We start from the raw sequence: 25,185 nt of genomic DNA, 5'->3' as shown, positions 1-25,185 counted from the left end.
CACACACTCTAAACTGTCTATAATGAGCCACACCAAAACCTGGATCTAAACAGCCTGAACTTTTGAAAAGTTCTGATCTGGAAAGAAACATCATAAATAAATGTTTTATTAATTTATACAAATCGGACATTAGAAAAACATACATACTCTGGTCTCTTTGCTTCATATTAACAATACAAATACTACCCCAGCAAAACTAAACCTAGCAACTTCCCCCAAAACAGAAAATAAAATAAAAACTAAAACTACCCAAGTCCCAGCCTTGAATGCATCTTTCCCTCCTTGGAACCTGGGAAAAGAGATTAGCATTGCAGTATTCCCTGAAGGCTAGCAGATTCAGGCTATATTGGTGTAATGTGGTTGCCTGTGCCTTAAGGGGACAGTGGCCTGGAGCTGGCCAGCCCCATACAATTAGCCCTGCTTGCCACACCTGGGTTGGAGTTTCAGAGTAGCAGCCGTGTTAGTCTGTATTCGCAAAAAGAAAAGGAGTACTTGTGGCACCTTAGAGACTAACAAATTTATTAGAGCATAAGCTTTCGTGAGCTACAGCTCGCTTCATAGAAAAGGAGTACTTGTGGCACCTTAGAGACTAACAAATTTATTAGAGCATAAGCTTTCGTGAAGTGAGCTGTAGCTCACGAAAGCTTATGCTCTAATAAATTTGTTAGTCTCTAAGGTGCCACAAGTACTCCTTTTCTTTCTGGGTTGGAGTGTGGGGTTTAATTGTAGAACCAGCTGAGTGTGAAGGAGCTGATTCTCTATGATCAGCAGCTGGAAGCTGCAGAGAGAGAGAGAGAGAGAGGTGCCCTGGGAGAGAAATAAGAGTGAAGCTGGAGTGAGAGACTTCAACACAAGTTTGTGAACGCAGGGATTGGCTACTGGGCACGAGGAGGCTCTAACGTGGACTCTGAGGATATGTCTACACTGCAGTTAAACACCCATGGCTGGCCCATGCTGGCTGACTCAGGCTCACAGGGCTCAGGCTAAGGGGCTGTTTAATTGTGATGTAGATGTTCAGGCTTGGATTGGAGCACAGACTCAGGGACCCTTTGAGAGGGAACAGTCCAAGAGCCCAGGATCTAGCCTGAGACCAAAACATCTACACCTCAATTAAACAGCCCCTTAGCCCGAGCTCTGCAAGCTTGAGTCTGCTGGCACGGCCCAACCCTGGGTTTTTAATTGCAATGCGGACATACCCCGAGAGTATGTCTGCACTGCTATTTTTAGCCCCAGGACGTGATCCCTGTGAGCCTCGAGTCAATTTACTTGGGCTCTGAGACTCACATTTGAGTTTTTGTTTTTTATTTTTTCCCCACATATATGTACCCTTAGTCATTCAGGACAATCCAGGGAGGGTATGACCTGGGAGACCCCAGCAGGAAAGAGTGGAAGTGTGGATTTGGGGAAAAATTTTAAAACTTTATTTTGGGTCTGACTTTGTTGTTTTAAAAAATTGAGTCCCAAAGAGGGGTGTAGATGAACCAAAGAAGAGTTGTTTTGATAGTTTGGTTGTAGGGGCCCTGAGCTGAAGAGGGAAACGGAGGCAGGGTGCCTACAGAGTGATCCTAGGCCATAAGAGGGTGCTTGGGAGGTGTCCAGTCCATTTACAATTGGACTGGGATGTACTGAATTCTAAAGTTCAGAGCCATCCACAGAGAAAGCTCTGTCAGCTGCTCCAACTTTATTAAACTAAAAGTGTTCCAAACTGAGCACCTCTAATTGTAACTATGGTGATATCACGCTGGAAGAGAGACCTTATTGTTAGTGTACATGTGTGCGTAGGGCTTAAAATTTATAAAATCTTGTCCATGCATCTGTGGTGCATCTCAATTGCACCTAGGCATCAAATACCAAAATAAAATCGAAGATGCAGTGTTTGCAAGTGACATGTACTCTTCAGCTGCTGTTACTTAGTGACATTCGATTTTGGGCTTTGAATTACCTTTAAATTTTGTGCAAAATATTTAGACGTTAACATTGAAGAGAGACTGGGAAGATACTAAATTTGCACCTAAAGAGCCTCAGTACAGTGAAAAAGGATCTTCCAAGATTAAGCAAATAATGAGGAGGTGTACATAGGTGGTGGTTAGTTACTGAGTCATTCTGAGCGATGTAAGAAGGTAAAATAGAGTGGACAAAGGGAGGAGAGGGGGCTGGGACTCTCTCTCTCTTTTTTTTTTTTTTTTTTTTTTTTTTTTTTTTAATCTGTGCATTGAGATTAGCCTCTCTCTCATTTGTGTAGGCAGTAAGTGGGGAGTCTCTGGCTTGTGTGTTGTGGGAAAACCTCCTCCCCTCTCTCAATTAGCCCTGCTAATTCATATTGGCATGTTTGATCTTTTCGGACAGAGATGAAAGGGGCATCTGCCAACTCTGGTTACAATCAGAGCCTGCCCGATCTCGATTGAAGGGACTGTGCTGGAAAAGGACATTCATCATTTTGAGGGGAGGGAGGGGGAAGAGAAAAGCACCACCACTGCCCTGCCCAAATCAGGGGTGTAGAATGCAAGGGGAAGAAGGAATGTTATCTGCACTGCCTTACCCAACATTCTCTTTGAAAACAAAATCTGAGTCGAAATGTGCTCCGCTGTGTTCAACCTGAAATAGCTGAGGGAAATGGCACCTCATTTATTTCCTTGTTTTCATTGCCAAACAGTGGGAGTAGGGAGAGGCAGCTTAAGTGCTTCTAGTGCCCTGAGCAAAACTGAATTACAGAGCTAGTCTTGCCCACCCTCTTTCCTTCCCCCCCCCCCATGCATGGTTAGACGTGAGAGAGTATGAAGCAACAGATCTTTGCTAACCAACAAAGGATTGGGATTCCACTTCAAAGGTGCCAGCAGAAGCCTCTTTGTGCTTTTAGAGCCTTTTTACACACACAAGTTGTACTTGTATAGTTAAAGCAGTACAACCCCGTAGTATGGCTCTACCAGTAAAAGCTGCTTTATAGCTACTCTTGTACAGGCAGGGGAACAAGCTATACTGGTATAAGTTACCTTTAAACAGATAAAACTGCGTCCACACAAGGGATTGTACCAGTTTAACTCTAGTGGTATAAAATCATACTCCTAACCAAAATTGTACTGTTGGTACAATTTTATAAAACTTATACCAACGTAGCTATGTTGGTCAGAAATGATGCTGATGTCTCTCTCTTCCCATAGCGTTCTTGCCATCAAGAGTGTCTAAGCTTTTTCTGCCTTATATGTTCCTACATGGAAACTAGAGTCTGCATGTCATTTAATTCTCTGCCCTTGCATTTGCATAGAGGATTTCATTATTCCTAAAGCACCCTTAGTGGATGGGAGGGATGGCGTTGTCTAGTCTGGAGTATCTTGTGCTATTGGCAAACTGCACTCATATCTGTGATTTTTTTTTATACTAATATTTAAAATTTCCTTTGCCTTTGCTTCCTTTCCACTCTTAAGGGGCTCTAAAGTGAGAGGTTCAGTCTGTGCCCTGGGGATTCGTTTAGAATGTTTGTTTTTCTGGCTCATAATGCCACCTGCAGTAGGCCATTTCAGGCATCATAAAATGAGGGGGTTCAGTGCTCAAAGCTAGAAAGAAGAACAAGGTTCACTAGCACCATGACACACACACACACACACACACACACACACACACACCCCACACACACACACACCACTTACAGCCACTAAAAATTCCACAGCACTTTTGAAGAGTAGTGTGTTAACCCTGGTGTCCTGGCCAGATTCCAGCCTGGGTCATTATACTTTCTGAGGCCTGATTCTCCTTTTACTTACACTAGTAAATGAAGTTATACTGTTAGAGGAGGAGAAGAAGGCCCTTCCTATCTAAAGTCCCTCTGTCATTTCAGTTGGATACAGTATTTCCCCCGCCCCCAATATTAGGTAGCATCACTTAAATAGTGGCACATCAGAAGTGACTCTTTACAGTGGCAGGTGAATGATCCCTGTATATTACCTCTGTAAAGTGCTTGAGATGTTTCAGAATGAAAAATGCTATATAAATATAAGCAAGGCCCTAGGTCCTATGCAGCAGAAAGGCAAGAATTCAGGAGCGTCTTCCCAAGCCTCCCCATGCACTGTTGTGAAGTACAGAATAGGCTGTACAGTATACCTTATTTTTGCATTTGATATTACATTAATGTTGCACTACCCATACATATTCAGTGTGCGGCTGATTTTATTTTTATATTGATAATGCAAGATTGCATTGTGGAATGAGGAAGCTGAGAGTTTTGGTGGCGGTGTAGGGGACAGATGGGTGGGAGCTAATAATATGGAGAGAGATGCACTTCCTCTTTCTCTTCTGCCTTCTAGACAGGGGTGAAAGTCACTTGAGGAATTTAGTTCTCCGTCCCCAAATTTAATTTCCTACTCCAGCAAACATCGACTGCATCCAGGCCTGCTCTCTGCTTCTACTCCCAACAATGGAGAAGTACAAACAATATGTGTGAAATAGTTAACAATGATGACGTATAATGTACTTTCATTAGGGTTCAAAGTGAGATGGATAGGAGGAGTTCACACTTCTCAGAGTTCTAGTTTCAACCAGTGAGCAGTTTCAGGCAGGTCTGACTGCGTTGGTACATTCACTTTACGTTTTGCAGGCTTTCTTTGCGAGCATAGCAAGTAGAGACTTAATTTTTTAAAAACAAACGAAAGCTGAGATTCTGGAGCTAATTCAAAGAAAAAGCTGCCCTGGGTCCAGGGTTAGCTGTACCTCAGTTTCCTTTCTGGTCTCTCTAAATCAGCCCCTCAGGGGATAAGCCTCTTGCTCTGACCAGTTTTGCATGGCATTTTGCCGTTCTCCCTCTCTTAGGGGCTCTGGTTATGATACCTTGTGCACAGCAACCGCTTGTCTCACTGCAAATCTGATTATGTTCCAGGCACCTGCGTTTCTTCCCCTTGGGAATCTGTGACCAGTGCCATTGAACAACAGCCTTCTCAAAGTATTTTTATTTAGTAGTTGGGACAAAGCATTAAAGAAACAAAAAAAGATTTTAAAACAGCTGACACACACATTTAGTCTCATTCCAGGAATAGAACAGACCCAATTCACATTCTCTTAAAACACCAAGATCTTTCTGTGCATGTCTGTCTCGCTCTGGCTGGTTCCTTCTGACAGGTTCAACAAAGCGCCACCCTCCTCGTGTGGGGCCTGGGTCAAATTACCATATTGCTGAATCATTTTTTTGTTTATGGGCCCAGGTGTGAAATATCCTGGTGCCTGACAGTCGGTTTTTCCAGTCAATTGAGCATGCACTAGGGCCTCTCGGGGAGAATGCCCTCTTGATGGCTGCTGTAGTGTTTGGACAGTTAGATCCATTCAGTCTCAATGGGTTGTAATCCCCAGCCTGATGTCTGCCTGTCTCCTGTGGGTGAGTGCGTTGGAACTGTCTGCTCTCCTTTGATAGTCTAACACACTGTATTAAAAGTCAAGCATATAGAGCACATTATGATTACAGACTGAAATGAGCAATTGATAGACACTCTTTTGGACATATCACAGAAGGACAATTATGTGACTGATTACATGGCCATGTAATCACATTATGCAGGAGGATCTGAATACAAGATGGTATGATGCTCATCATTTTCAGCACCTTAAAGTGCAACGAACCTACTGATAGGATTAAGAAGAAGGGTTCTAAAGTGATATTTACTGTCTAAACAGTAAGGAAACATCACGAAGGATTGACTTAATGCTGACCATTATTGAAATGTTTTTTGGCCTGTTGAATTTTGGCAAAGGGGAAAGTTATGAAAAAGTCCTTATTTTATTCATGTGCAAATGAGTGCCCTCTACATTATAGAATAAAATGGCAGCTCCTCTGCTACACTCTTCAGTAAATCACTAATTAGGTGCAAGATTGGCAGCTAGCTTCCCAGACTGACAGCAGCTGGATGGAGAGACAGAGACAGATGAAGGGGGTGTGTGAAAGTAGAACTTCTGGGAAAGGATAAGATCAAGTCACTCGAAGCATCCCCGTGCTGAATTAAAAACAGGCATTGAGATAGGAGCTCAAACAAGCAGCTATTTATTCACTGCAGCAGCTTTGTTAGCTGAAACACACACTGGGCATGATTCTCCTCTCGCTGATATCAGCATAGAGGGTGTAACAAAGTTCTGTCCTTGCCTCCATGGGTCCCGCGTTTCCTGGCAGATTTCGCTAGCCTTAGAGGCTCACCATGACCCTCCACATAACCCTTCTTTCTCTAGAGACAAGGGTCACAATCTACTGAGCCATTTTCATCATAAGCCAGCGAGGGAGGTGAGAAGTTATCCTTCCTTGCACAGTCTCTGTTGTCTCCCAGTCTCAGTGATTAATCAGGGGACAAAGGTGGTGGTGGGAGCCAGGCCCACCTCTACTCCAGGCTCCAGCCCAGGGACCCTAATAGTATCAGCTATGGTAGCTGTCCTTTTAGAAACATGACATGTACAATTCCCTGGGCTACTTCCCCCATAGCAGCCCTCACTTCCTCAAGCTCCACCCTTACCTCAGGGCTGCCTTCCTTGTACCTGATATGGTGTGTACTACTCAGCCTCTCCAACAGCACAACTTCCTCCCACAGCTCCTGACATGCACACCCACCTGACTGACTGGGAGGCTTTTAACCAGTTTCAGCCAGCCTCTGGTTGGCTTCAGCTGTCCCAATCAACATAGCATTCTCCCTGCCTTCTGGAAAGTTCTTAATTGGCCCCAGGTGTCTTAATTGACCTGGAGCAGCTTCCATTTCACTTAACCTGGTACCAGGGATTTGTTTAGCCTGGAGCGAATCTCTCTCTCTCCCCCCCTCCCATAGCCTTCTAGCTTGGAGGGAGGTGGGAAGCTGCTACTCCTGCTGCTGCTAGGCCCTAAGCTCTCCCTGCTGCTCCAGCTGCTCCCCTGGCTGGGCCAGACACCACCCCCCCACTTCTCTGCTAACTGGTTGCTGGACCCCCCACTCTCGGGTGCTACTGCTGCTCCAACGGCAGCCCCAAGGCGGCGGGGGGGGGGGGGCTGCTAGCCCACTCCCCAGAGAGGAGGAGTGAGGGACCCCAGCCATTGCTGTTTGTGGATACCACCACCGTCACCACCACCTGAGAGGGGTCCTTTCTGCCTGCCTGGACCACCACCTGGAGTTCCTGGAGTCTGCTGCCTGGAGCTGCTGAAGCCCCGAGGAGGAGGAGAAGAGGACCATCTACCAGTGGGGAGCACCTAGAGACTTTGCAGACCACCGTGGAGGGGGCCTAAGACTGAGTAATTTTCAAACTGTGCTCTTGTGATGGGGGTCTTGACTGTGTTTCCAGGGACACAGGGGGTGTGGTGTGGAGCTGCCCCCCAATCCATCTGTGTGTCCCCCCAACCCCCACCACTACTACCACCACCCCCACCCCCTCCACCACCCCCACTGGCTGTATACCATCTGCCTCAGCTCCTGCCTCTGGACTCAGCTGCTTGCTTGGCTTGCCACGCCCTATTTCCACCCTTTGGGCCAGAAGCAGCAGCCAGCTTAAAAAGACTTGTGCAAGCGCACGTGGGTGCACGTGCCCCCCCCCGGACTGTCTGCCCCCCAGCTTGCCCTTTACTACCTGCCCCATTTGCCACGTGTAGCCTTGCCCCCCATTTTGTCCCAGTCCCCTGTACTAGCTTCAATTTGTTTACCTGCCCCGCCCATTTCCTTTTGCAGCCTTTGTTTGTTTGCCCCGCCCCAGACTCTGAAGCTAGCCCCTTGGTTTCCCTGTTCTACCTCCAGACCGCTTAGCCCCTCGCTCCGTGTGCCCATGCCCCCTCCCATGCGCTTGTGCAATTCCCCATTTTAGTTGCAACCCTCTTCACTGCACCCCCAATGTTGTTGTATCCCCCCTCCCCTAGTGCACCAAGAGGAGCCGGAATTCCACCTTGTGTCGGTGACTGACCCCTAACCCCTGATTGCCCCCCGTCCAGCCCACCCCTTTTGGCGCCCTCCTCCGCTGCCTGCAGCCTAGTGGGGAGGAGTGGTCGACCTGCTTCCCCACTCCCCTCCTCCTTCTGGTGTCCCCCCTTCCCTCCTTGCTCATGATGGCGGGGGATGAGATGGGTGAGACCCCTCCAGCAGCCCGAGCTCCCCCTCCCCCGCCTACCTCTCCGTCACCCCCCCAAGCTTCTACCTCCGCTGCCGAACCATCTGCCATCGCCTCCGCTGGGGCACCAGCAGCGACGGGCATTGGGGTGACTTCCACTGCTGCCATGTCTCTCCCCCCCTCAGATTCGGGGGGAGCCCCCCCAGGTGGCGGGAAGGGCCAGGGGAAGAAGGGGAAGGGCCCCGCTAAGAAGACCAGGCCCTCCATGGCAGGGGCTGCCCCCAGTGCCCCGGCCCCACCAGCGGCTGGGGCGTCCCTCCCCGCTGTTCCCTCCACCAGCTCTGCGGGTGTCCCTCCCCCAGCCCTCAGGGCGTACGCCCAGGAGGCGGCAGCCCCCCCGCCTGCTGCTACGTCATCTCTCCTGCCCACCGCCTCCACTACCATCTATAGCGGCTGGGGCCCCTTTCCCACCATGACCAGGAAGCACGGCGTCCGTTGCCTCCTGGTGCCTGCCTCGCCCCACGTGGAGACCTATGTGCGGGCGTTGGCGAGGGTGGTGGGGCCCATGGCCATTGTGGCGGCCTCCAAAATGTATGGCAAGGTCGTCTTCTTCTTAACATTGGAGGCCGTCGCCCAGGAGGCGGTGGAGAAGGGCCTGGCAGTTGGGGGCGTGTTCGTCCCCTTAGAGCCGCTAGAGGACCTGGGCGTCCGCCTGGTCCTGACCTCTGTCCCTCCCTTTCTCCCCAGTGCCGCCCTGTTACCCGCCCTTTCTACTTTGGGGAAGCCCATCTCTGTCATCAGCCCTCTCCCGTTGGGCTGCAAAGACCCCGCCCTCCGTCACGTCCTCTCGTTCCGCCGGCAAGTGCAGCTTCAACTGCCGCCGATGGCACGTGACGGAGAGGCACTGGAGGGGTCCTTCCTAGTCCCCTACCAGGGGGCCCATTACCGGGTGCATTATTCCATGGGGGAGGCCCGGTGCTACCTCTGCCGGGCGATGGGGCACGTACGGAGGGACTGCCCCTTGGCCCAGCAAGGAAGGGCATCCGGAATCCCCGAGCCCTGGCAGGGCACCGGCCCCGTCATCGCTGGCGCCCCTGGCTGCCCAGTGGCAAAACCACCCCTTCTCCTTCCCAATCCACCATTGCTCCCGCTCGGACCCAAGGGGCACCTCCCCAACTATGCCCAGACAAGCGGGAGAGCCCCGCCCCTGCTGCTTGCAATCTGTCGGGGCCTGTGGAGGAGGGTGCGGCAGGGACGCTGCCGGGCATGGGAGAGGGCCCACCCCAAGGGGAATCTTCCCTCCCTTGTGCTGCTCCACTGTTACCCCCTCGAGTCCCTGAGCCATTGCTTCTGCCCCCTGACACAACCCCTGCTAGCCAGCCCCCAGATGATGCCATGGAGGGCTGGGCCCTAGTCCGGGGCAAGCGGAAGGCTCGAGCTCCGCTCCTCCCATCTGACGCAGAGGCCCCCTGGAAGACCAGGAAGGGGGGCACCGATGCCGAGCCTTCCGCTCTACCCACGGGTGTGTTCCATCCACCAGAGCCGGCTGGGGAAGACGTGGCAGCACTGGAAGGCGGTATCTCCCCTCCACGGGAGTCCCTCCCCTCCAAGACCCCCGAGGCACCATCTGAAACCCCAGTGTGCCCCGAAGCAATCGTCACGTCAGGTGCCGGCAGGGAGAATCCCGGGGTAGCGGAAAACAATTTCCCGTCTATATATGAGGAGATCGAGGCCCTGGGTCTGACCCCGGTCACCCAGGGGGAGGACGATCCTATGCCAGCGGGCCTCGATCTGGGCGACTTCACTCCAGCCCCCCTTCCCCCATGTTCCCTCCACCTAACCGTTGCTTCTGCTCCCACCTCCGAGGAGCCCCTGGACTCCTCTATCAAACCGGCTGCAGAGGGCACCCCGCTGAGAGCCGCCGAGCCTGTTGAGGCGACGGCCAGTGCCACGCGGCTGGAACCTGAGCCACCAGGATCACCCTCGCTGGTGAGGAGCATTCGACCTCTTTCCCGGGAGAGGGCCCTACAAAAGAGAGTCCACCTCCTGATGCCGTGGCTGCCAAATCCACCAGAGAGCTTGTGCCCGGAATCACTGAGAGCCCTCTCCCCGCCCAGACTCTCACCTCTACCCTTGCCCCTGCCCTTATCCCGTCCACCTCCCAAGATGTTATTGCCACCCCTGGGACTGTCTCCTTCCCCTTTCCAACAGATGACTCCCAGGGAGCGGCCTTTGTGTTTACCCGTCCCGACCCACCAGGGGCTGCTGTCTTCCCTCCGCCGCCCCCTATCGCCCCAGCATTCAGGTCAACCCATCAGGAGCCCCGTCGGGGGTCCGCACCCTGTCTGCCCGTCTCGGTGGGCCACGGGGCTGTAGCAAGGGCCCCGTCGGGGAGTAACCGGACCGTAACCCAAGCCCTCCATGCGCTGCGAGAGGAGTTGCGGGAGTTTCTAGAAGACGTCCGTGGCTCCCGCAACAAAGTACAGCTTGCCCTCCAGCGATCGAGGGACTTGAATCAAATCCTCCGGGCCGCAAGGGCCCTCACAGGGGAGGGTAAAAGGACCGGGAGGCAGCGCGCCGCAGCCTACCAGCGGGTCCGCCTCTTCCGTGACTCCTTACTCACGTACGGGGTGGGTCACGGACTGCTGCGCTGCCCGCCGGGAGCCACGAGCGTCCCTGCCGGCGAGGATCCCCCCCAGCCCTCCTCATGGCACCCTTTACCATCGCAACATTGAACACCCACGGCTGTAGGATGGGTCTCCGCAGGTCCCAGGTGCTCCCCTTCCTTCGGGAGGGGAGGTACTCTGTGGTTTTCCTGCAGGAGACCCATACGGATCCGACCGCCGAAGACAGCTGGCGGCTGGATTGGGGGGACAGGGTCTACTTTAGCCACCTCACAGTTCGTACGGCTGGAATGGCGACCCTGTTCTCCCCCGACCTATGGCCCGAGGTGCTGGGGGTTGCCGAGGCTGTGCCGGGCCGCCTGCTGCACCTCCGGGTCCGCATGGAGGGGCTTGTAGTCAACCTCGTCAACATCTATGCCCCAGCAGCGAGCCCGGAGCGGCTGCAATTCTATCAGCAGGCTTCCGCCTTCCTCGGCACCTTGGATCCTCAGGAGTGCCTGGTCCTGGGAGGGGACTTTAACATCACCCTTGAGGAACGGGACCGAGCAGAGCCCGGCCGCTGTCGCCGTCCTCCAGGAGATAGTCGAAAACCACTCCCTGGTGGACGTCTGGCGCGACCACCACCCAGATGACACTTCCGCATTCACCTTTGTCCGGGTGGAGGCCTGTCGGTCGCGCCATTCCCGGTTGGACCACATTTATTTATCACGCTTTCATCTTTCATGAGCCCACTCCTCCAGCATCCGGCTGGCCCCATTTTCTGACCATCATATAGCCACCGTGACAGCCTCCCTCTGCGCGGAGAAGCCAGGGCCGGCCTATTGGCATTTTAACAACAGCTTGCTGGAGGATGCGGGCTTCGTGGCGTCCTTCCGGGAGTTCTGGCTGGCCTGGCGAGGGCAGCGGCGTGCCTTTCCCTCGGCGCGACGATGGTGGGACCTAGGGAAGGTGCGCGCCCGGCTCTTCTGCCGTGACTACACCCGGGGCGCCAGCTGACGGAGGGATGCGGCGATAGAGCAGTTGGAACGGGAGGTCTTAGAGCTGGAGAGGTGTCTGGCCGCCACCCCCGAAGATCCACCCCTCTGCGGAGCGTGCCGGGAGAAGCGGGAGGAGCTCCGGACCCTCGAGGACCATCGGGCCCGGGGTGCCTTTGTTCGATCCCGCATCCGTCTCCTTTGGGAGATGGATCGCGGCTCCCGCTTCTTCTACGCCCTGGAGAAAAAGAGGGGGGCTAAAAAACATGTCATCTGCCTACTGGCAGAAGATGACACCCCCCTCACGGATCCAGTGGAGATGTGTGGGAGGGCGAGAGCCTTCTACGCAAACCTTTTCTCCCCGGATCCGACCGATCCTAACGCTTGCAGAGTGCTGTGGGAGGAGCTCCCCACGGTCAGTGCAGGCGACCGAGACCGACTAGAGCTGCCTCTCACTCTGGCCGAGTTCTCGGAAGCCCTCCGTCGCATGCCCACCAATAAATCTCCAGGTATGGACGGGCTGACCGTGGAGTTCTACCGCGTGTTCTGGGACGTCCTGGGCCCAGACCTAGTCACCGTCTGGGCCGAGTCTTTGCAGAGCGTGCAGGCGAGCCGTGCTCGCCTTATTGCCGAAGAAGGGGGACCTCCGCGATTTACGAAATTGGCATCCCGTCTCGCTCCTCAGCATGGACTACAAAGTCGTGGCAAAAGCCATCTCGCTGCGGCTAAGGTCCGTGCTGGCGGACGTGGTCCACCTAGACCAGACCTACACCGTCCCGGGCCGCAGCATCTTCGACAGCCTATATCTGGTCCGGGACCTATTGGAACTTGGGTGTAGGGATGATCTGTTGTTCGTCCTCCTGTCCTTAGATCAGGAGAAGGCGTTCGACAGGCTGGATCACGGGTATCTCCTGAGCACTCTGCAAGTGTTTGGCTTTGGATCCAGGTTTGTGAGTTTTCTCCGGGTGCTGTACGCCTCCGCAGAGTGTTTGGTCAGGCTCAACTGGACCCTGACCGAACCAGTCAGCTTCGGGCGAGGAGTACAGTAGGGGTGCCCCCTCTCGGGCCAGCTGTACGCTCTGGCGATCAAGCCCTTCCTCTGTCTCCTCTGAAGGAGGTTGACAGGGTTGGTGCTGCGGGAGCCGGAGCTGCGGCTGGTCCTGTCGCCGTACGCTCATGACGTGCTCCTCGTGGTCCAGGACCCGGGCGACTTGGCACGGGTGGAGGCTTGCCAGGCCATCTATTCGGCAGCCTCCTCCGCGCGGGTCAACTGGGTCAAGAGCTCTGGTTTGGTGGTAGGGGACTGGTGGCAGGCGAGCTCCCTCCCACCCGTGCTTCAGGCCATCCGGTGGAGCACGGGTCCGCTGCTCTATCTGGGCGTTTACCTTTCTGCCACACATCCCTCTCCGCCGGAGAACTGGCAGAAGTTAGAGGGCGGGGTGATAGGGCAGCTCCGGAAATGGACAGGACTACTCCGGTGCCTCTCCCTTCGAGGGAGAGCGCTAGTGCTTAATCAACTAGTCCTGTCCATGCTCTGGTACCGGCTCAACACCCTGGTCCCGGCCCCGGGTTTCCTGGCCAACCTCCGGACATTGATTCTGGAGTTCTTTTGGTCAGGACTGCACTGGGTCCCTGCAGGGGTTCTTCATCTACCTCTGGAGGAGGGAGGGCAGGGCCTAAAATGTCTGTTCACTCAGGTCCACGTCTTCCGCCTCCAGACCCTGCAGAGGCTCCTTTATGGTACAGGTAGTCCGGCGTGGAGCATACTGGCACACGCCTTCCTGCGCCTCTTCGGAGGGCTCCGATACGACCGGCAGGTCCTTTATCTCCATCCGAGAGGTCTTCCGCGAGACCTCTCCGGGATTCCGGTCTTCTACCAGGACCTCCTCCGGACCTGGAAACTCTTTACAACGACCGGGTCCGTGGCGGCCACCGAGGGGGCAGATCTCCTCGCGGAGCCCCTGCTACACAACCCCCAGCTCCGTGTGCAGGTGGCGGAGTCCCGCTCGGTGCGCCAGAGGTTGATCCTGGCAGAGGTCACAAGAGTCGGAGACCTCCTGGACTATGACCGGGGAGACTGGCTGGATCCCCTGACACTCGCTCAGCGCATGGGGCTTTCCAGACCTTGTACTCCCCGGCGCATACTTCAGGAGGTGAAGGCCGCTTTGCCGCCCGCTACTCGGGTTCATCTCGACCGGGTCCTGCACGAGGGCACGCCCCGCCCACCCTTTACCCCAGGCCCGCCGGACCTTTTAATTGGACCCCTACCCCGTGGACCCAACCGACCCCTTCACTAGAAGCCGGCTGCACGAGAGGCATGTGGTCTGCTTTCAAACCGCGCCAAGAAAACATCTCTACACGCTCGTGCTCCACACCCTTCACGCCCGCACCCTCGTGTCCCGCCCCGATACAAAATGGCAGGACCTCCTGCCACCTTTGGAGGGTGAGGAGCCCCAGTGGGCCAGCCTATATTCCACCTTAGTCCCAAGGCCCGCCGGGGATGTCAGTTGGCAGCTCCTTCACGGAGCCATGAGCACGGGTGTGTACTTGGCGCAGTTCACTTCAATCCCAGACACCTGCCCCTTTTGCGGCATGAGGGTTACCCTGGCACATCTATACCTGGAGTGTGCCAGGCTGCAGCCCCTATTCTGGCTCCTCACCAATATTTTATTATGTTTTTGGTTGCACTTCTCCCTTCACCGTCTCATTTATGCATTCCCTATCCGTAGCCCCACAAAGTCACGGGATCTCCTGGTCAGCCTCCTCCTGGCCCTAGCTAAAATGGCCATCTACAAAACCAGAGTGAGGAGGTTGGCCGATGGAGTCTCCTGTGAGTGTGGGGCCTATTTCCGATCCTCGGTCCGTTCACGTATCCGGGCAGAGTTCCTCTGACTCCCTTGACGCCTTTGAGGAGCAGCGGGCGCTGTCTGGGGTTCTCTGCTCGGTGTCCCCGTCCGGTTCCCTTCGTTTGACCCTTTGACCACACTCCTGTCCCTATTATTTTATTAGTTGTCCCCCGGAATTTTTTGGGTATCTAGGTTCTGTGGATCCCCCTTTTAGGCTGGGGGGGATCCTTTAGCGGTGGACGGGCTTCGCATGCCCACTTCCCGGATCCCAATAAGACTATTTTTCTATAGCCATCTGGCCTTGCCCTGTCACAAGGGATAGAGGTAAACTTACCTGTTCAACCTTAACTTCAGCATTTCCTGACTGAGTGGTTCACTTTGCACCCTTAACATTCTTTATTGTGTGGGATGGCATACAAAGTGCAGAATGTGGCTTATGTGTATATAACATCTTCAGTAAGAATCCTGATTACCAAACATTTGAGACCTCTGGTCTCACTGGTTTGGTAGAAGACTTCTCTCTATGCCAACCTCTGTCTCTCACCAAACTGTGCAGTCTCTAAATAGATACCCTTTCTTTCTTAAGAAACACACTGAAACATGCTGGATAACTTCCTATATGAGTCTTTCTCTTCCTGCTGAAACCAAATTACATTGTGTGGATGTGGCTACAAGGCAAACCTTGTCTATGTTCACTCTTATAGCACCTTTCTCTAAATAGAAGCTTCCCGGTGTTTTTTTCCGGAGTACTACAGCTGTAATGCTTTCGTTGCCTGTGTAAGTGCTGAGAGCATCTGAAAATCTTTTTTTTTTTTTTTAATCAGTGAATAGGACCATGGATAAAAAGTGAGCTATCCAATAGCTTTTCATTTGAAAGATGTTGACTATTTATCTAGTTGACAACCCTGGGATGCTACATCAGTTATCTTCCATTCCCATGGATAATACAGAGCGTTTCCCCTAATGAAGAGGCTGTCATGCATTATCAGGCTGCAGGAGCTGTCTGTTCAGAGAGTCCAGGCATTAACAGAAAAGGAATTGATTGTAACAGGACTGTTTCCTTAGCATGCCCACAGCAAGGGCAGTGTATGTACACTATTTAAATCTGTCTCCCTTCCACCCCTGCTCACTTCACATATCCATGATGGGGGATGGTTGAGGCTAAGCTTGAGGTACTTCAGGGGAGGCATGTGCCAGACTTATGGATAAAAGGAAGTCTTTGGGCTGAAGTGCTGTCAGTCCCTCTCTGCCCTTTCATAAGCACTACATTTTTAGCAAAAACAAGGCAACATTGTAACTTTTCCAGAACTCCGCCAAAGCTAACAAACCCTGCAAATGCTAACACAAACAGTTAAAAAGTGGCTTATAAAATGTTTAAGCACCAGATGTAGGAAAGTACGAGGTTTTATTTGTTACCATATGTATGACCATAGTTCAAGCTTTTGTTAGGTTAAGTATGCACTGGACCTGTCACAGTGCCTCTAACTACCCGCTCTAACAACAACCCCAGCTCCTTTAACTGCCCAGACATCTGTTGGAAAAATAATGTTAAAACACAAAATTTCCACTAAGTTCTTGGACTATATTGGGGACAACTTTTTGTTTGAGAAAGTGCAGGAAGTAACCAGGGGAACAGCCATTTTAGACTTGATTCTGACCAACAGGGAGAAATCGGTTATCCATCTGAAGGTGGAAGGCAACGAGGGTGAAAGTGGTCACGAAATGATAGATTTCATGATTCTAAGAAAATGAAGGAGTGAGAGCAGCAGAATAAAGACAATGGACTTAAAAAAAAAAACAACCAACTTTAACAAGCTCAGAAAACTGGTAAGGTCCCATTGGGAAGAAAATCTTTAGGGATAAAGGAGTTCAGTAGAGCTGGCAATTTCTGAAGAAAATAATATTAAAGGCACAACTGAAAACTATCCTGATACGAAGAAAAGATAGGAAGAATAGTAAGAGGCCAATATGGCTCCATCAGGAGCACTTTAGTGAATTGAAAACTAAAAAGGAATCCTACCAAAAGTGGAACCTGGACATATTGCTAAGGAGGAGTACAAAAGAACAACACAAGCATGTAGGGACAAAATCAGAAAGGCAAAGGCACAAAATGAATTATACCTAGAAAGGAATCTAAAAGGCAATAAGAGGAGGTTATTTAAATACATTAGAAACAAGAGAAAGCTGAAGAATGTATAGATCCTCTACTTAGCAGGGAAGGAGAAGCTAATAACTGATGACATCAAGAAGGCTAAGGAGTTTAATGATTGTTTTGCTTCAATCTTTACTAAAAAAAAAAAAAAAAAAAAAAAGAGTCAATGGTGACCAAATACAACTAATATTAACAACAATGGGGAAGGGACACAAGCCAAAATAGGGAAAGAACAGGTTCAAGAATATTTAAATAAGTTAGAAGTATTCATGTTGGCAGGGCCTGATGAAATTCATCCCTGGGAATTTCAGGAATGAGCTGAAGCAATCTTGGAACCATTAGCAATTATCTTCGAGAACTCATGGGGGAGGGGAGGGCCCCAGAGGAGCAGAGAAGGGCAAACAAATTTTTACCCTTCATCCTGAAAAAAGTAGATGTATTGTTTTGTTGGTGGCATTATTAGATATTGTGTGACCCAGTATGCCCAAAGGTTTGGCTTTTGGTGATTTATTTGTTTTGTTTTTTGTTGGAGAATTGTGCCAGGTTGGTGACCCATGCTAGTACTGCTGAAAGGAGCTGTTAGGAGAGGAGACCAGAGGTGCTGCAGTGTTGTTAAAGATTCCTGTAATAGGAGCAAGTTTTACACTAAGCAAAGGGAGAGAAAAATCCCTTTTACTTTTCTCTCTTTCTTTCCATAGAGATATGCAGAGCTGCAGCAGTGGACATCTGCTGTCTTCCCCCCATTACTCACATCATTATCCCTACCATTGTATAGAAAGCACATTTCTGTAAGAGTTGCCCTTCTTGTTTTGTGTGGTGTTATTTCTAATCCTGTTCACTTACCCAGGTGGTTTTACATCAAGGGCAACGGGAATGCCATCCTGGTAAACTTCTGCGCTCGATATAATCCAGCCTGTATACTCAGAGGAAATTTAAGACTCTTCCTTTTCCCTTTCCCCCTCCTTTGCTTTCAGGTGGCAGCCAAGGCTGGAGTTTACGAGATCCTGAATCAGCTGGGGTTTGCTGAGTTTGAGAACCTAGAAGACAAGTCTCTCTCCAAGCTCCGCTATCGCTGGCAGGAACAGAGCTGTAGCCAACTTCCATTCCGAGGGGAGTTCATTTAGGACTTGACGCTGTGAGGCACCTTGGGAATTTCTGCGTTTCTCCAGACTTGGCTGGTTCTCTTGCTTTTTATGGGTGGGGGAGGGAGAATTTGCCTTAAGGAAAGACTTTGTTTCCAGAAAGATTGGAGCGGGACGGGACACACCTTAAACTGACTTTAAAAAACAAAAATTTATAGTGTTCTGTTAGACACAATAAAAAATATTGTAAATTAAATATCAGCTGTCTAATTGAAAACATTGTGTAACCTTTTAAAAAAAAATCTCTGAAATGTTTAAAACACAATCTTATTAATTTAGTGAATGTATTAGCAGCAAGTGCCAAATTTTTCATGGCCTTCCTCACTTTCCCACTATAGTAGTGCAGTCTATGCACTATATATAGAGAAAGTCATATAAATGTAAAAGAATTTGCAGGCCAACTTGGGATTCATGAAGAATCCCGTAGGCACTAGAATGAGATCTGGATTTTTATGTTTGTGCATATTTATTACACTTTTTAAAATTAACTTTATTAACAAACTGGAGGTGTTTGAGAAAAATATAAGCCAATAACTTCCCACAGCCCTGCTACAGTCAAAAGCCCTGTTTCCAGAGCTTGTATGCTTATGCTGCAGTATGGCACCAAAGCTTCTGTTCAACAAATAGCCACATTTTGTGGATCCAGAAATAAAAGATGAAATCTTGGCCCAACTGAAATAAATAGGAATTTTGACATTGAAATCAGGATTTCACACAGTGTATCTAAAGCAATTTTTAAAAAAACCTTCACAGAGGAAATGATAAAAAAAGAAGGGATTGGAAAGATTGAAAAATAAGGTGAATCAAGTGTGTTCAGATACAGAAAAAAGTCGCATTCCTGCTATCACATCTGAGGGAGAGGCTGGTTGCAGAAGGTTTGGTGAGCAGAAATGGAATAGTCCAGAGTGAGCATGAATAGGATGACAAAATAAGATATGAAATACAATTGCACAAGCATGCAGTCTGTCTCTTTCCAAATCTGCTTTCGTCGGCTGCAAGCAGTTCAGGAGGTGCATACATCAGAAATTAAAAAGTGAATTTTTTTAAAAAATTAAAATACCAAGAGGTGTGTATTTTATTTGGAATTGTTCCTACTTCAAAATCCAAGCACCAAGGCTTCTGTTTATCAAGCATTTTATTTTTGGCTTCTTTCTGATGGAGCATTTTGTTTCATTTTCTTTTTATAAATGTAAAGCATCAGATCAAGTATTTTACATCTCCAGCAGGATATTTCAGGGTTTAAATTATTTGCTGGTGATATAACCAAATAGATAAATTGGTAACTTGCAAGAGGCAGTTGCTATTTCTTTTTCTTTTGTTACCTCTAACACAGCCATCTGACAGCATAAAATTTTTTCACTTCTCCTCATCGCTTATAGTAACTGAAAGGTGGCTATGTTGAAGTGACATAAAACCAAAATAAATTTGCTCGTTGAAGGTAGTTTATGGCACAGGTATGCAGAGAACTTTGAAACAGCCCTGTTCTTTACTGATTTCTGTTACAAACAGATGTATATCAATTTTTGTATTCAGTTCCTTTCTGATAATGGAACAGACACTGTATTTTTTGCAAAACTACTGTACAGCTGTATGCCTCCACTTTGCTTCTAAATTTTATGTGATCTTCTGGGTTTCTCTACTGTGTGTTTATTATTTCATTAAGGTGAAAGATCTTTATGAGGAGTAGGGTGCCTAAATACCTTTGAGGATCTGTGCCTAAGTGTTCCCTGCTTTGCCAAAACAGTTTTGCAAGAAATTCTTGTGACTAACCTGGTAACTTCATGTTTTATAGAGTGCTACTAACAAATCTGTCATATTACAGGTTTCCTGAAAGTTGTACCTTTAACATTTTTTGTAACTGGGCAAAGACCATTGCGTTTCTCCAAATGGACATTTTGTTCCTTAAAGGTATGATGTCTGGGGTGAATCCTGGCTCCATTGAAGCCAATGGCAAAACTCCCAGTGACTTCAGTAGAGCCAGGATTTCACCCCTCAAGTCCACATTTCCATAGGCCATGAACATTCAATGTATGGTTTCAGAAAACCTCTCTCTTGTACAGAATCTTTATTACTGGGCTTCAGCATTATTCTGCCTAGATTGTCATAAGACAACAAAAATGGCTAAAAAGCAATAAGCCCAGGTACTGGATAAAGCAAATGTGGTCTCTTTACTACTCGTAACCAGTTCTAAGAGGTGCGTTCTAAGCACCAAGCCTAGAAGAAATTGGAGACAGACCGTGCCTGCTCTTCCCTCAATGGGGACTTCACATAGATCCTTTAAGGCATAAAAGGCTCTGGTAATTCAGTGGTTGATGCAACTGATGTTCTTTGACGTCTCTTAATGAAATTAAAACTATTCTGAAAGGGGATTGTTTTCTGGGATCTAGGTACCTATATATTGGAAATTTCTGGGGCCACATTTTCTCTTGTGCAACTGAATAGAATGCAAACTACTCTGAACAATGGGTAAGGATTCATTAACAAACTTTTGTTATATTTTCAAAGGGAGCATTTCTCTTTTGATCTTGTTTTGGGTATTTTTTTAATGCCCCTTTTTAACCTATGGACCTGAATGACCCAACTGCATGCTTTTCAAATGTAATATTTTGCTAAACCCCACATTTGTCATAACATTTCCTCACCATGAAAATGGACGGAGTCAGGCAGGAAGTGGCTGAGTCTAGAGGAGAAGAATGCTCTTTGTACTCACATGCTGTATCTGAGTTACCACAATGATGCAAAGAAAATACAAGCCTATTAAAACGGGAAGTGGCTCAGTTTTGGAAAGTTTACCTTAGTCTGGCATGGGCTCATTAATTTGGTCTCACCAGCAGACATTTCCTCCCTGTAAGTGCTTCTATATTTTACAAAAGTTTAAATTCCAGCTAGTCATCAAGTATCCCCTCAAGCTGGCTGATGAATCTATTCCCTGTGAGGTTTCAGAGTAGCAGCCGTGTTAGTCTGTATTCGCAAAAAGAAAAGGAGTACTCGTGGCACCTTAAAGACTAACAAATTTATTTGAGCATACGCTTTCATGAACTACAGCTCACTTCATCTCCAAAGAAGCAATCTACTGTATTTGGTTATAAGATGTTCGTGTAGCACGTCTTTGGACACAGTGCTGGACACCGCTAATGTTCCTGTTTTCCAGGGTTGCTGGGTGAATTCAAACCAGGATCCAGGAACTTGGAAAGTCCACAAGATTGCCACCAACTTCTCCGCCATTCCCATTACTCTGCTTATTAGTGCTGGTTGAAAAAAAAAATCAAAACATTTTCATAGCAAAGAAGAACAAATCATTCACAAAAATTCCATGAAATAATATTCCCATTTTTTAATTAACTTTACTGCCTATGTTGACTGGTTTATAGCTAATATAAATAGTGCCCGGTATTTCACAGTGGTTTATGTACAGCCTGCTAATCCGTATGAGAAATCTGTATTTTTTAAAATCCTGTCAGATATAAAGTGCGAAGTAACTGAAGTGCTCTTTGTCTAGCTAGCTTTGTGTGGCAGCTAACACTGTGGTTCTTGCTCCCCTGGTCGTTTAAGACACCATACGTATTCGGGGGATGACCATTGCTTAGTGGATGAGACATCGAGTGGGTGGCAAGCACCACAGAAGGTTGCCTGTTGACTTAAGGCATCATTTTCGGAGGAGCTGAGTGCCCACAACTCCACTTAAAGTCCATATAAGCTGCAGGTACGCAACACTTTTGAAAATCAGGTCCTTTGAGTCCTTGCGGTATCTGCCCAAAACATTATGGGTGGTAGTTGTGTGAAGGATGGAGGGGTGGGGAGCTCACCCGCACTGGCCCTTAGTTTGTGGAAAAGACCAGGTGACAGGATACTTAGAATAAGACAGAAAGCAGTTCCCAGGTGTGGTCATAATATTCCTCTTAAATATTAATTACTACCCTTGGTTTCTTATTTATTTATTTTGTAGTTGCTCAGCCTTGCCCTGCAGGGAGACCAGCATCTCTCTAGGTTGTGGGTGCAGTAATGTCAAGTTTAGCCTTGAATACACAAAGTAGCAACTGAACCTCTTTAATGTTACAAAATGTTCTGATTAGCTTATAATAAAATGAATATTTTTTAAACCTCTTGCCATTTCACCCATAGGGAGAAAAAGCCCCTTTCCAGCTTTATCAGTGTAGACTAGAAACTTGAATGACATTACCTGGATTCAGAGTAGCCGCCGTGTTACTCCTTTTCTTTTTGCGATTACCTGGATTGTGATGTGAAAGGTCTCTTCCCACAACTCCATCTTTACATCCTGCTGTTTTAAAGAGCAGCTCAAACTTTGGAAAAACTCAAAAGAAAACAAAAGAAAAATCCAGGAAAATGGCCTTTTAAAAAACCCCATGAATTTTGTATGTGGAAAAATTGCCATTGTCAATATTTTTCATTTTTTTTTTAAATTTAGTGCCTTTCTCAATATTTTGAATTTTTTATAGAAAACTGTAATAATGTTGTTGAACTGGCTATTGAAATTATACATTTACTAGAAATTGGATTTTCAGTAAATGAAAAATTATTATAATCATTTTGATACTGCTTTTGTTGTGTTCTCAAAAATTCTAAAAGAAAATCTGACAAAATGTAATCTGCAACCTGGTCCCTATGATTCACTAGTTAGCACTAACCTAGGCTACTTTACTGATCACATTCCTTGCAAATCTCCCTGCTTCTCCTTTTAATTGAAAAGTAACTTTTTGTTTAGATTTCCCATTTGTTCAATCCAATGAAACCTCTGTGATTCTCTTACCTTTTGTCCACTTTCATTTCTGGCCTCTTTGCAACAAGAATTTTAGGGATAAATTCAGGCTACTGGTGAGAGTGACCTGCCTCTTTTTTTCCCCATGTGAATGCTCCCTAAATGAGCACATATATGACCTGTACAAGTGACATGAGTATGTGCCTGTATGATCCTGAACAAACCCAATGCACAGTCCTCTCCCCCATTCGATGCCTGCTCATTGAGCAATAATTTTTGTGGAGGCCTTTATATTGGGACCATCGCTTGGACAGGACATCTGCAAATGGGCATATATACGGAGGGGTTTCTACCATTCCCAAACATGGGGATATTGCTGTACCAAATTGTTTTAGCGCTATTCATCATTCTCTTGGGCCACAAAGCATTCATTATGGGCCATCTCCATAGCAGGTGTGTTATATTTCCATTCTCTTCTCCACAGTTCGAGCATTCTGTGATTCTTCTTTTCTGCTTTCAGTGTTTTTAGCCCCCTGTGTTTTTACTGGTTTTTTTTTCTGCTAAACTGCTTTGAGTGACTGTTAAATGGCATATTTACTATAAGTATCTCTTAACTGAGTTCTTCCATGTTAGTGAAGAAATAGCTGAAAGCATAGGAGTTCAGGTTTTTTAGACTTGGATATGCACATTTCCCCTAGTGTGTTTAATAGTATGAAGCTGAGACTGATTCGTATTATAAAATTGGCAGCTTAATGCTGCTCACAGGGGAACAGGCCTCACACATTCTTCCTCTTTGGAATTTACCCATTCCCATGTACTTCTATTTTTGACTGCCAGCCAGGATATGGCGTGCTTCATGATTTAAAAAAAAAAAAATGTCTTGGTAGGATTTTTAAGTTGGGAAATCCTAAATCTTCCATTTTCTGTGTCAAGAGTCAACTGTGGGAACACAATTCTACTAAAAGTTTGGGACATCTTATTCTCTTTGAAAAAGAAATACTTAAATCACTCAGCAATGAGATCAAAATATCTATCTATCTTGTTTAGTACCATCTGCTAATCTGTAGAACCTTTGTCTTGTTACATTTGGTATGTGTGGGGTATTCACACAGCTCACTAAATCGAATTGTATTGAACGTAGAGTCTGGATTTATAATGATATGTGTGTGAACTGAGATGTTTGGTACCTTTCTAAATGTCATTTCAAATTCATGCCATTCCAGGAGTGAGCTCTGTAGCAGGCTTTTTGGGCCAGATTTCTAAACATGGCCTTAAATTCTATGCCAGCGAAAATGCTGAACTTTCTTTCACCCATGGTATTGGGATTCACACACTTATTATTGTAGTGCCATTTTGCTATCCATTTTGCATGAACAAGTACAGTTTTCAGGCTGATGCTGGGGTACTATTACCAGAGATGACCATCACTTCATACCACTGAGAGATGTCAAAATGGGGGCAGGTGCTGTACAAGCCCCTCAGATGAAGCCTTTGGATTAGCTCGGTTTGAGGTTATATTGGTTTTTTTTTCTCTTCAGAGATTGCAGAACATATTAGCACAGACCATGCTAATTATGGCCTTGGAGTTCCGGTTCTGAAATAGGTTTCAGAGTAGTAGCCGTGTTAGTCTGTATTCGCAAAACAGAAAAGGAGTACTTGTGGCACCTTAGAGACTAACAAATTTATTTGAGCATAAGCTTTCGTGAACTACAGCTCACTTCATCCAATGCATCTGATGGAGTGAGCTGTAGCTCACGAAAGCTTATGCTCAAATAAATTTGTTAGTCTCTAAGGTGCCACAAGTACTCCTTTTCTTTTTCACTTAAGATGAGCTATTACCAGCAGGAAGGGGGGGGAAGGAGGAAAACCTTTTATGGTGATGATCAAGGTGGGCCATTTCCAGCAGTTAACAAGAACGTCTGAGGAACAGTGGGGGAGAGTAATAATATGAACGAATTACCTAAATTAGCATTACTGGTTATTTGTGGAATTCTTTCTTGCTGTTCTCTTAATTGCAACTAGAGGAATCTTTTTCCGAGACTGGCTCCACATGCCACTAAGAGGGCAGAAAGGAGGCGGAGAGATGTGGGGATACATGGAGCCATGACTGTGCTCCCCCAAATGCATCACCCAATAAAGGCTAAAGTATGCTGTGTGCGGTGCTCCCTCTCCACCACTCCCCAACTACGGATTGGTGGTTTTCCAGGGGAATTTTGTCTTGGGCACAATTACTTCTTGGAGCAGCGCAGCAATGACTCCCACCCTACTCAGGTATTGAGCCTAAGGGCTCAATCTAGCTCTAAATTTGTAATACCCCATACACACCGGTTATTCCAGCAGGGGCTGAAGCTGTGAAAGGAGACGTGCTCTGGTTTCACATTGCCCATCACATGCTCCCTTAACAGGTACAGGTGTGGAGGTAGTTGAGGTGGCTGCGAAAATGTCAGGCACACTCTAGTCAAATCTGTAATACAGCTTCTCAAGGGATGTTTCAAATGATTTTTTTCCCTGCAATAAAAGGTAAGAAAGATCACTGTGAACTCTGAGAATAGGATAGATATAGGGGAGAGGAAATTCTGGCCCTGCTGAGTGGGTGGACCCTTGCTCCAATAGGGCTTTGCGCAGGCACAAGAGTTCATTTGCAAGGGTGTGACTGCAGGAATTTGGGATGGGATGGCCATAGCAGTTGTGGATTCCAGTATTTT

The 25,185-nt window shown here is 48.0% G+C and overlaps 1 protein-coding gene across 1 annotated transcript in view; it reads left to right on the top strand.

Annotated features, from left to right (window-relative positions):
* PALD1 (phosphatase domain containing paladin 1) overlaps positions 1 to 19,396 on the top strand; it is a 218,322-nt gene extending 198,926 nt beyond the window's left edge. Inside the window, exon 20 of the mRNA XM_038411513.2 lies at positions 17,596 to 19,396. Coding sequence (XP_038267441.1) covers positions 17,596 to 17,745 — 150 coding nt within the window. The 3' untranslated portion in view covers positions 17,746 to 19,396. The remainder of the gene's footprint in view (positions 1 to 17,595) is intronic.
* Positions 19,397 to 25,185: the final 5,789 nt, after the last annotated feature.

This window comes from Dermochelys coriacea, chromosome 7, assembly GCF_009764565.3.
Source record: "Dermochelys coriacea isolate rDerCor1 chromosome 7, rDerCor1.pri.v4, whole genome shotgun sequence".
Classification (NCBI taxonomy): Eukaryota; Metazoa; Chordata; order Testudines; family Dermochelyidae; genus Dermochelys; species Dermochelys coriacea.
The sequence above is the reverse complement of the archived record's forward strand: the minus strand, read 5'-3'. Positions and strand labels throughout refer to the sequence as shown.